Source organism: Lathamus discolor, chromosome 1, assembly GCF_037157495.1.
Source record: "Lathamus discolor isolate bLatDis1 chromosome 1, bLatDis1.hap1, whole genome shotgun sequence".
NCBI lineage: Eukaryota > Metazoa > Chordata > Aves > Psittaciformes > Psittacidae > Lathamus > Lathamus discolor.
Genome location: NC_088884.1, coordinates 161488238 through 161501205, shown reverse-complemented (window position 1 = coordinate 161501205; position 12968 = coordinate 161488238). Strand labels below are relative to the sequence as shown.

At 36.2% G+C, this 12968-nt stretch overlaps 1 protein-coding gene across 7 annotated transcripts in view; it reads left to right on the top strand.

Moving 5' to 3' along the window:
- The window catches only part of CTNNA2 (catenin alpha 2), a 510177-nt gene that overhangs the window by 402315 nt on the left and 94894 nt on the right, over positions 1 to 12968 (top strand). For all 7 annotated transcript variants that reach the window (XM_065661830.1, XM_065661839.1, XM_065661849.1 and 4 more), the window contains one exon: positions 7654 to 7806. In XM_065661830.1, the coding sequence (XP_065517902.1) occupies positions 7654 to 7806 (153 nt within the window). The remainder of the gene's footprint in view (positions 1 to 7653; positions 7807 to 12968) is intronic.

Genomic DNA, 12968 nt, shown 5'->3' with positions numbered 1-12968 from the left:
TATCAAGTCCTCTACTCTTTCAGCTTTCACTGAATTCATAGGCACTCCTTAAAACCACAGAAGTAAACTTACTCTGAACTTCACCAGCTTGGACTGAAAGAACTGTAAGCCCCAGGGTTGCTGTTCAATAGAGCAACCACTTTTTGTCTGCTCCATTGGTAGATCAACTGGTGTATTTACTTTAGCAAAGGATTTTTAGAAAAGTGTCTACAAATCTGATCTAAAAAACTTAGAGGCAATGAACTGTTATTTAAATTGCCGTTAATCGCGATTTTGACTTGAACTTACTTGAATGCACATGTCTTCATGTCCCTCAAAATACATTTCTTCTGGATGTTTATCACTGTGACATTGAGGTTTTTATGGTGCTCAGAAGTGCTTCAGAGGAAATGGAGAGTGGTTTAATACTGCTGATTTACTCTTTCAGGTCTGCAGTAATTTCCTTACTGCCTAATTATAAGGCTTGGTTTAATTTACTCTACACATAATGTTTACTGATGCACATATGGTGCTGTATTTCAGGAAACTAGACCCATATCAGGTAGTTTTGTGTAAGGCTACAGTGTGCAACATTTTCATCAAATGAAGGGAACTTTGATCTGTGACATGATACTTAGGGTAGATTATTTTTGTCTGGCAAAATCCAAAGAGTATAGTAGCTATAGCTGGTTTTGAAATAGGAACACAACTGATTGTTGTGAGCACAGAGGGTTGGCTGTTCAAAGTGGCTTGTGAGGAATTATGAGGCAAATCTCAGTAACAGCTACATTGTGTTAGATTACTGCACATAGTTTGTCTATTATTCCTCAAATAACAAGTCTTCATAAAAGCTGACATATTTCAACAAATCTTTGTCCTCACTCCAGGAACTTTAGAAGATGCATAGCTCTGTAATCACTGCAGAGGAGTAAATATGGAGCTTTTAAAACTCTTTTTAAGGAGAGGCATTGTAAATGAGGGAGAATCTCAACCACAAAACCACAACCCCCAAAACTATTACAAGACATTTGTTGATAATACTTTTACATAAAGAAGCTTTCCCCATTCTGTAGTGTCAGCTAGAGAGCGACCTGTAGTCACATCAGGTAAAGAAACTTATAGAAGTTTGGATGCATAAAGACAGCTTCAAATATTGATGTTAATTATCAATGATGCAGTAGCATTAGGTAGGGAGCACTATAAATGGCAAACAGTCTTTTTCCAAAGGCTTCTATAATTCTGTTCTCTTAATGAATTTATGAGCAATGGCGAAGAAAATAAAATTTAATTTTCAGATGAGATTTCAAGATTACATTTTTTTTCTTAATTGACATTAATTTTGTTCAGTAACACTATTTCTAAAGTATTATTAAATTGCATTAATATTACTTGTTATTAAGTGACCAGAAATATAAAAATTGTTGGTTTCAGATTTTGACTTGCAGAAATTGCTTCAAAAAAGAAAACAAAATAAAAATAAAACAAGAATAAAACCGTGAAAACCCCCAACAAAACAAACCCAAGTTAAAAACACAAACCAAAACTCACTGCATTAAGGGCTTTTTTGAAGGTATGGATGACATTTGATTGTGCCAGGTTTCAATCATCTCTGTCCATGGGGCAGGATCACTTTGTGACTTTGAGTGACTCTTGGAAAGGATCATGAGAAATTCATTTCTGCAGAAAACAGTTTTGTTTTGCTGAAACAAAAACCTTGTTTCAGCAATTGTCTGGAACTCCAGTAGATAGGTTTACCAAAGACAGCTGTCATCAGCTTTCATTGGGGTTAAATATCTTGGTCTTAGAGAAGCTGATGATAATATTTAGTATGCCATCCTGTTCCTGCAGCTGGGGTAGGTGGGAATGCAAGTGGGACATGTGTAGCATTTACCGTATTAACCCTTCAAAGCTTATTGAATCAAACTGCGTTTAAGTGAAGGTAATTTCATGAAGGGTTTTCATAGTCAACTTCCTTCCCATTTGTGACCAAATAGCTATTTAACCTCTCCAAAACAGTTTTGTCCCTGTTTTCCTTAATTACCGTACTTTTAAAAAACCATAAAGCTCCAAAGCAACTCTACTTGGTTTAAACATCATTTCAACGGAGCCTGGGACAATACACAAAGATCCACAATATGTTGTGGTTCTTGGTTTAATCCGTGGATGTTTAATCCATTATTTGTATTCCTCCTTCTTACCCTCCTCTTTGACACACCTCTTCTACATTAGACCCTCAAGACTGTCAGTCTTGGTGACATTTGTGACACTATACAGTCAGTTTTCACAAGGGTATTTTTCTTCTCTGCTGGAGTAATATGCTGCAGCCTTTGCCATCTTTGTTCCTACATGTAATATCCTGTTCTTCATCCTTCCATACTCTCCTTGTCACAGCTCTACCCTTCCAGGTCATACAGAATGTGAAGATTAATCACTGTCTTTCACTTCTGAATTATTTTGACTTCACTGTTCTTTCCACTAACTATTCAGTCCCTACCTATTTTTCTGTTGTGTTTTTCCATTGCTTTTTAGTGGCAATCTCTGTACTATCCTCTATCTTATATATGATCTTAAAAATATTTGGTACTATCCCAGCATTCCAATCAGCACTGGGATTTTATTGTTCTATCCAGACATGAAACAAGGCAGACTTCTTGTCCTGACAGTATTTATATGTTTGGAGGGGTATGCAGATGTCTAGCCTCCAAGCTTGCATGTTTTTCTCTATTTTTATGTACCTACGCTAATGTTAGCAAGCCTGAGGCTCGCTCTTGATGAAAAATGTTGGTTTTTTAAAGGTAGTATATAAAATTTCTAAGTCACAAAACTTGATAAACCACTCCCCTGCTCTCCCCACCCCCCAAAAAACACTGTCAAATCAATGGGGATAAAGTACCTAAGTACTTGGTACCTAGGTGGTTCTGTGCTTCTGGCCATATAATGTTTTGAAGAATCCGTTGTAGTGACGTATGACTAGGAGGAATGTTTTATCATGTGTGTCTTATGCTCTTTCAAATTTCTGGCCAAAAGTTGACGCTCCAAGTTACTTTCTATTAGTAAATTCTTCTCTAGTCTTTTTCAGACTAGGGAATTTTCTTTTTAGAGAGGAAAAGACTTACACACAATAAAATATATGAAGAACTATGATCAGTCTTTGTATTGTAACAGCATTTCTTCCCAGCTTTTTGTCTTAGCTCGAATCTTAAATATATTTAGGTAGTTTGGGTGTCCAAATGTGATGCATGCTTTCAATGTTAATCATTTTGCTGTTTAATCTACCCAGACATAATTGATGGCATTACCATCCATATCCTCCAGTCTGTCATTTTTTGGTTGCATCTTCAGGGGTTCTAGTGTGCAGAATCGACTGAGCCTTTCTCTTTAGCATTAAACTGCAGTAGCTTCTTATGGTCACTGTCTTGTTCTCCAGAACTCAATTTCACAGCATATTAGAGGAGAGACACTTTAACTGCAATGGAAAAGGCTTTATTTTCATCTATTTCAATTAAATTAACACTTGTTTCTGAGTGCTCTGCAGGTGCAAACTGGAGTTGGGTTCAGCTTGTAATGCACTTTCAATAGCAAATGGTGAATAAGGTGCTCCTTGGTAAACTTTTGTTACAGATAGCTTTATACTGCCAGTCTTTATAAAGTTTAACAATCTGTTAGAGTCATTAATCTCCTGCTGTGACTTTACATTCCAGTGTCAGGATTAGACATTTAGTTCCTACTAGAATGTTAGTAGCACTGAGACATTTTGGTTCTAAAATTGTTATATAGCCACGGAAAACATCATTTCAGTGGGCAGTTTAACCTCTCTGAGCTCAATTATAGCTGTGAGCTGACAATGATAAAACAGCCCTAAATAGTGCTTAGAACAGTAGAACACGATGCCATCAAAAACAGCAACTGACTCTGCACCATAAACTGACTAAATTGACTGAACTGGAAAGACATAAAATCTGCCTTGTGCTACACCATTCATACTTCTAAAAATATTTGCAGGTCTGGATGCTTTCCTTTTATATCTTTATGCTGGTCTGGCAAACCTATTATTCTTGTAGCTATATGTTAATTAATAACATTTTCTCCATAACAAAATGAATTAAGCAAGACCTTTATTTAATGTGCTTTATCTTCTAAGAAATGGAGTTTCATGTAGTAGAAACTACCCACACCTTTGAAGTCACCTCTGGCTTAAAAAATCAGTAGGGAGGAAAAAAAAAAAAACAACCCTAAAGCATTATCTTATGAGTAATAGTTTGTGTCATAATATTTACATCAGAATGCAGGTTAAATTAAGGCATTGCAAAGACATTTGTTAATATACATATGTGCACAGTCTCATGCTGGTTTTAGAATAAAACTGAATGTGGGTTTGCTGCATGTTTTATGACCATTTAAATTCAAGTCACAGACTTCTCCCATTCCCTTCTAAACTGATGTTACCTCTACAGAACAGTAAAATATCCCGATGCATAAGCCATCACTTTGTCTGGACTTTGTTGCAGTATGCAGAGGAACATACAAGATTAGTTTTCCAGTAGTTATTTACCTTGATGAATAGCCCTATTTGGATCAAATAGACTGGTAATGGTGAGCTAATACTTTTAAATGTCTTGTCTTGTGCTATTAATATTACCTTGTCATGTATCCATTTGAGTTGTTGGATGAATGTCTTATGTTCATACTCCTGTCACACTTAACAAATGATTTTGTCAACTCATTCTTTACAGCCTGTGGTGAAGGATAGCAAAATTTGTGGTCCCCTGCGTATATAAAAACCGTTTACTGTACCTTTCAACTTCAATGCAAGGGCGTCCTAAAACTTGGATAACCAATTTCCAACGAAATTATAATGTGTGTTTACAAAAGGGGTCAGAAATATGCTACTGACATCTATGATTAACACAGCAAAGGGAAACAGAATTTGTTAATTTTATGTTTATCAAATGTGACAGTCAGAATTCGGGGTTTTTTCAGCTGCTGCTGCTATGAACCTAAGAAGGCAGCATACAATAACAAGATATTCATTTTATTCATCCATTTTGATTCGGATATAACTCTACTGTATATGTACAATTGTAAACCACAAATTGCTGGTTAGCTGATGCTCTTACTGTTCTTTTTATTGGTTTCTGGTATGTGGTTGTAGATGGAAGATAATGATGAAAACGAGCTGTGTCCTTAAACATCATGAGACTTTTCTCACAGTTCCATGGGCATATTGTTATAATGAGATCTATTATACCACATCAACCTTGATTAAAAATTGAATTGCTTGTTCACTGAACACAACCCTTTGAAGTAGACACCTTCTCATAGAATGACATAAACAGGAAAATGTCAGTATGCATTTAACACTTTATCACTGCAGGAGATAGTAGGTTTTATTGACATGTATTGAACTCGAGCAAGTGGATTTTTAAGGCTTTTTTTTAATAATTTTGCATTTAATAATTTTAATAATTATAATAATGTAATAATAATTAAATAATAATTATAATAATTATAATAGTGAAATAAATAATAGTTTAATGATAATAACTTAATAATAATTTAATACTTTTTTTAGTAAGGCTTTTTCCCTGAGAATGAGATGGAAACTGCATGGGTTTTTTTTAAATATGTGTGAAAACACTGCCATTTGGCCTATTTTGGTACAAGAGGCTTCCAAAAATCAAACTGTAAGTACCAAAGTGAAGCATCTAACTTGGGAGCAGTTTCCTAGCAAGTATTGGGAAATGGACATCTACAAAAGGAGATGAAGCAAACACGAGACAAACCCTCTCTGGCAATATCTTTCCTTTAATGCTGGCTATAGATGAAATCTTTCATTTAGTAGGGAATGACTGATATACATAGTGGTTGGAAATCTATCAGCCATATGAAGCAGAGTGCTGTGCTGGTGCCCTGTTCTCTGACACTTCACATCTTACTGTATTTTCTTTTTGTGCAATGCTTTGATATACTTGGAGCAATATTAGTGCTTATCTGTGTACTGAGATGGTACTTATGAAAGCTATCCATGGATCAGGATCTCATTGTATAAGACGCTATGCAAACAATTCCAAAGGACAGAGTGAAAGAGGTTTCAGTATAAGAATAAAATAAGGGTCAGCAAGCGGATATCTGCAGATTGTTAGAAAAAAGACAGTACAAGGTGATAATGTGGTAGGTAGCAGCAACCACACGCCAGCTTTCTGACTGTTGTCAGGTCTCTTTGATATGTTCTATCTTTTTGTCTTCTTCTCCCCCCCCCCCATTTTTATGGATCACTGTGTTAGCTATTCTGAGTGCCTTTAATCATTCTGAAAGTGGAAAAATACTTTCCAGGCAGAATCTGAGTAGAATTAATTTTAAAGGGAGGTTGAGAATTGCATAATACAGTGGCAGCTTTAGTTGTAATAGAAATAAATGAAATACCTCATGCAAACACATATATGCTATTTCACTTGGCTTGATTTTATTGTATCACTGGGGGATTGAATAGAAATATTCAAAGTTACCTTTCTACTTATTCAAACAGAGCTGACAATTGCTGCTGTCAAACAACAAATGCATCTTGGATCATGTATTTACAGTGCCTAGCTATATACTGTTTTTCAGTATGATTGCGTGTTATGATGACACCCTGTCTAGATAGAGCTTTCTTGTCTGGACTGCAAAATAGAGGAAATTGCCTTTCTTGATGTTTCATCTAACTAAAAATGCATGATTTAAGGAGACTAATGGCTAGCCCGACTTCCAGGCTGAATAGCTCACAGCTTGTGTTTCAGTCTACAGTTTTTCTTTGTTAACCAAAAAAATTGAGAAAATATGCTAAAAATGTTTCTGGTCCATAATCCTACAGAGCAATTAAGCTTCCAGGAAAAATTACTTAGAATTTCAGTCATCTTCCCGGCTGTCTTTTGAATTTTAGTGAAGTTTGACATTAATTAGTGGGTATTAGCAAGGTAGAGAAGAAGCTAGCAACATCCTTCTAACATTAACACTGTCTCAAACAGATGTTTTTATGAAATAACAGGTGTTTAATCTTCACTAACTTATAGGGTTGTTGTGGTGTTTTTTTTCCTTTGGAATAAATTGTAGTATGTTTTCTAATCTGCGTGGAAAATGGCTTAGAAAGGTTTTCTGTTTGTACCTGTTGGAGGTGCTTGAAAGCAAATATGAACCTGAAGGCATGTGCTAAACAAAATACTTATTATTGCATAGAATACTGTTCAGTGCAGGAATTAGAGAAGGCTTAGAAATATTCAGGCTAGTATTTTTAATGGTCGCTTGAAGTTAAGCCCACTAATCCATATTTGGCTTTTAAGTGAGCTAAACTGTTTTTTTAAAGTAGTGTGCAGCTTTCAATGCTCATCAATTTGCAATGTATTATGTAGTAATCACTGTCATCTTATATAGATCCACTCAGTCCAGGAGGATTAGATGTATGTCAGCACAAGTCTCAGGAGGGTTGTGTAGAGTCTAGGCCCTGAAGTGTTTGATATTTGTATGCTTGCTGCATATATACGACTTGGAGGAAAGAAAGAAAGTAAGAAAAAGCAAGCTCCTATACAGTGCTGTGAGATGTAACACATCAATTCTTAAATACAAGTAGCACATGAACACAATAAGAATATGTGTTGATAATTCTCCTTTCATTTACTGGTCTGTTTTCTTTTGTCATAGCTACGGAAGGCAGTAATGGATCATATATCGGATTCATTCCTGGAGACCAATGTCCCATTACTGGTTCTCATTGAGGCTGCAAAAAGCGGTAATGAGAAAGAAGTGAAGGAGTATGCTCAGGTCTTCCGTGAACATGCCAACAAGTTAGTTGAGGTAAGTGACCTTATTGATACAGATAGATTTCCATCTTGCCTATCTAGGAGAGGCAGAAAAAAATCATATACTGGCTGAAATGTAAGAGGTAGAATTTCTGAACCATACGTTTCAGGATTTTTGGTCAGCTGTATCCCAGTGATTGCACAACAAATGTCTGGATGACTAGCAGAGGGAAGCACGTGCTTAATTTTAATAATCCATTAAAGCAATTGAACATGTTAAAATTGCTGTTTCCAGTATTTTGTCAAAAGTCACAAGCAAAAAGCAGTAAATTTCTGTTCAGATTTACTAACAGTACAATAAATCACAATCTCTATTAAGTAAAAAGACAAATAGCTGCTTCACAGTACTATATCTAGTACTGGCCAAAGGCTGCTCTAGACTTAAGAGCTTATCTTAACTAAAATATAGAGAAAGCACAGTCTTAAGACTGTTTTACTCTTGAAAGGTCTGTGTGTATATATATATATATATTCTCTTTCTGAAAAAATATGCTGCCTAAAGGCAACAGATCATAATTTTAGGTCTTCAGGGGTGATACTGCAATAGCGCTATTCTACCATGAGGAGTACAAAACATGATGATTGAAACCTGGATGCTCATAGAGTGGATTTGTAACAAAATAATGATAATATTCATCTTAGTTTTCCCTTTTACAGGTCAGAAACTATGAAAAATGCTTGTCTTTCTTGAGGACAAATATAACTCAGTGATATGCTTGATATCATTATGTGGCATTATTGATTTATCTGTACTAGCATTATTTTGAAGAATATGTGACCCTTTTGCAGCATCCTTTCTTTCTGGCCGTGCCATGTGTTTTTTATCAGAGGAAAATGCTGTTGGGGAACTACTGGTTGGACAAATATTCAATGATAACTTTGAATGGCTTCTGTTGTTAAAATGTACATCGTCCTAATTCTCTGGTACTTGAACTGAAGCAACAAGTAAAGGTTTCTTGGTTACTATTGACAAAAGCTAGACAGATCCCTGACAAAATATGTGTGAGGGGGTATTTTTAGTAGGAATAAGTTGCTGTTCTGGATCATCTTGCTCTTCCTATGTATAAAACAGAGTCAAGATACCTCATTCAGGGTCTGAGAGTCGGGTGTTTGCTATACTCGACTTGTAGGCACCTAAAGGTAGGTCCCAGGGTTTAGAAGCTCTGGATGTATTCTGTACCAAATGCATAAGATTTAATACTTTAATCTGCAAGAGGAGCACAGAACTGTCATCAGCTTTCAGTCCTGACCCCTCTGCATTATGCAAAGATTTGTTACGGCCACCTGGTGACTGGAACTCCTACCCAAACAATTCTATGATTCTAAATTCAGCAAAAAAGTGGATATAGTTATCTGTCTTAGGGTTTTACAAGCCTAATAGTACATTAGACTTTAGTCCAAGCTAGAGCTTTGTTACTGATTTTTAATAGATGTCTTGGCTATAATACCTAGTATTTTTATTCCATTTTGGTTGTTCCAGACTATTAGAAGCAGATTCTTAACTGATTCTTGTATGTGTCTGACAACTGGTACTAGCTTGTTGGTCTATCCTTACTGTTTTCCAAAGATGGGATGGATCTTAGCTTTATATTTCTAAGGATTAATCCTGTTTGGGGGTAATAAAATATCTTGAAGAAGTTGATTTCTAGTGCAAGTGGAATTTTGAAACCCAAGTTTCAGGTTCAGCAGACTGCATAAGAAAATAAATATTTGGAATAGATTTATGTCCCTTGTACACTAAATTTTGCACTTAAAGTAGTTTCATCTTTTTTACTTAATGATGCACAACGATATCTTAGCAGATGGGCTTCTATGGTTTTGTGGGTCAAGTTTTTTGCAAATAGTAAAATGCGGTTTAAAGATGAGACATAATCAAGTGACTATGAAATGTAAGATTCTTTCCCAGGCACAGGGCCAGAATTCCTTGCTAATATATGCAAACACAGCTCCACTGGAGTTACGTGGAGTTGCACTTGCTTATGTTAGAGGAATTTGGCACTGCAAATTCAATACTGTGGAAAATCCATAATATTAATCATTAATTTTAAAGTCAGGATGTGAATTTCTTGGATATTCTACTGAGCTCAATAGAACGTCTATCAAAAGGTCAGGAAAAATAATCTGTGTTTTGTTGTTGGCTTTTTTATATAAAAGCTACATTTTACCATTTTGAGAAAAAAAAAATAAATTTCTTGATATTTGATGAATACAAATGGCAAAATTTTCTTTGCATAGGCAATATTTTCAAAAACGTATGCTGTAAGAATTAAGCTTATGTAATACTTAAATAATCTCTTAAGAGCTATTTTCACTATCCATATGTTTTCCGCTCTGAGGTCTTATCATAATGTTTTCTCTTTTGCCTTTTACTTGAGTTGCTACATGTGAGAATAACAACTCAATAATAAGATCTATTATTATAAGATATATTATTCTTATTCAATAATAATGAGATGAATTCTCATTTTTCTAGCATACACTGAAAACCAGTTTTGTCTGTGGGTTATGCTGGAAACCCAGAGTAAGGTGTCATCCCATGAAACTTGAGGCCCTTCATATGTGATACGTACATTTAGAAGCCTTCTTGTCTCAGGCTCCCTCCAACAGCCCAAGAGAGCAGAGCAGCTCAAGAAGGAGATCCAGCTTAACTATAATGTAAAGCATCCAAATGACCCACATTGTCATACAGATAGATGAGGTAAAAAATGATGATAAAACAGAATTTAGATGGTACCATTCCAGGCTTGGATGGCTAACTTCTCTTCAAACCATATTTCAGCAGTCAACTCTCAACTGTTCTACCTTCTGAAACTGAAGTTAGAGAAGTAATGGGTCCTTTCCAGGTCATGATCTTTACCTCATGAATCCCTGTAATGTTTCTAAAAGATTTATCTCTAATGATTGAAAGTCAGTAAATGCCTGAGTTGTATTGCCAGCTTCAAATGTGACCTTGGGAAGTCATTTAACTTCTGCATCTAGGCACCTACATTTTTAGCATAAGGTTAATGACAGATAATTCTAAACCTACCATGCAAAGGCACATGATTGATAAATCAGCTCAGATTTATTCAGTGCATGCATCAAAGCTCTATATGGAGGCTAATTAATTAATTTTTATTATTCTGTTTAATAAAGCTCCCTTGGTTTAACCTTTTACTCCTCTGGACTGTTTCTTGCAAAATTAAGTTATCAAGTAAAAACGGTTTTCCTGGGAGATGAAATTCAGCATCCAGTAAACGGAAGAACTGTGATAGTTAGCTGTTTAGTTGCTTTTAATAGGAAGCACAGCTTTCATGGTTTAAGTAAGAACCATGAAAATTCAGATATTAGAGCCTTCTAGTTAAATCAGGATTGGATCAGGCTTTCCATTCATCCTCACAAGGATGGAGAAAAGTCTAAGAGAGTTCTAGTCCAAGTTAGGGAAGGTCATATTTTTATCGAAGGACTTCATTTTATCGTGATCAGTGAACTTTTAGAAGAGTTAAATCCAGTTACATTATTCTTCCTTGAAACTTATTTCCAGAAAAATTGGAATGAAGGGGATTTTTGTTCTTTAGCGTGAACTCACGCAGCACCATATTTGAAGAAGCTGAAAATCATCTTTTGAAAAGGGAATGCCTTACCAATTTTGCATTAATTTTCATGAAGAACTTTGTTAAGCCTGCATGTATCTGAGTTTCATCTCATACAAACTTAAAGGTTTCTGGAGACACCCAAAATAATCAAAGTTATCTTCTAAGAACACTTGGCTGGTGGAAGAACTGTGTTAGGCAATGTTTTATGCTGATTAAAATTTGATACAGTGCAAGCAAATCAATAGTATCCCAAGGCTGGATAATAATTTGTAGCAGATGAAACCTAACTGCAGCATTTCTGCTTCTGTTTTATAGTCTTTTTGTCCATTAGGCTTGCTGGAGTCTTTGTTAACTTTCTCATGACCATGTAATTGCCATTTTGAAGAGGATACTGGGCTTAATTTAGGGAGTTTAGGGGTTTGGCATTTTCTTTTATAATTTCGAGGTAGGGGGGAAGCTTAGTGTTTGAACTTCTTTATAAGACACAATTCAAGCTGCCCTTCGTTTTCCAAAAACTGTATTATTTTTAGCTTCCTGATTCAGACTGATAGTGTGTTTTCCCATCATAAATGTGAAACAGGCTTACACACTGAAGATAAGAAGGAAATAAGCACTACTAGCATGCACAGCATGCCCAACAATCAGTTGGACCTGCTCAGTGACCTCTGTTTATGGTATCTCTTGATTTGGTTATCTCTTGATTTGGTAGTGAGAGGAAAAAGTGTGAAGGAAAATTTGACTATGGTGGTCGCCAGTGAATTCATCCACATTTACATCAGCAGTAACAGAACTCATATGCAACCCAGTATATTTTCATTCTCAGGTATTTCTCTCTCAGGTATTTATTGGAGGAGAGATCATGAGGGGAGATCAAGGGCAGCCATGGGATGTAAGGGGTGGCCATGAGATGGGAGGGGCAGTCATGAAAGAAGCTAGTGAGGGGAGAGCAGGAGCAGCCATGGGGTATGAAGGGCAGCCATGGGGGGTAGGGGCAACAGCTATACAGTGTGGGCCACAATGGGGGCAGATAACGGGTGATTGCAAGTAGAGATCATGAGAGACAGCCATATAGGTGCCTCTTGAGGGGAGATCACCTTGCCCTTAGGGACAGGGTTCAGTGGTGGGCTGGCAGTCCTGGGGTAACAGTTGGACTTGATCTTAAAGGTCTTTTTCAACCTGTTTGACTCTATGATTCTATAAAAAGCATGCAGAGTGTTGGGTTCATAAGGTACACAATGCTAGATTTTCTCTTAGGGAATGATGATCATCTGTGTAAATCTGGAATGCACTCGAGATTGATGGAATTCTGACAGTTTAGTGTGGCACTTGAGCACACTTTCAGGAGGCATTAGTGATCTTCATAGGGAATACGTAAAGATGTTTTGTTTGTGCTTCTGTAAATATTGTATAAGTTCATGAACTGAGTCAGATTTTCATCTAAGAAAGACAAAACCCAGAGTAACTAGCCTAAGAGGAAAAAATACTGGCTTGTTTATTTCTTCAACTTTAGTTCAAGGATCAAGCAATGTTCTTATTGATATATTTCGCAAATACTGGCCATACTTGAAATGCTCTGTCTCTT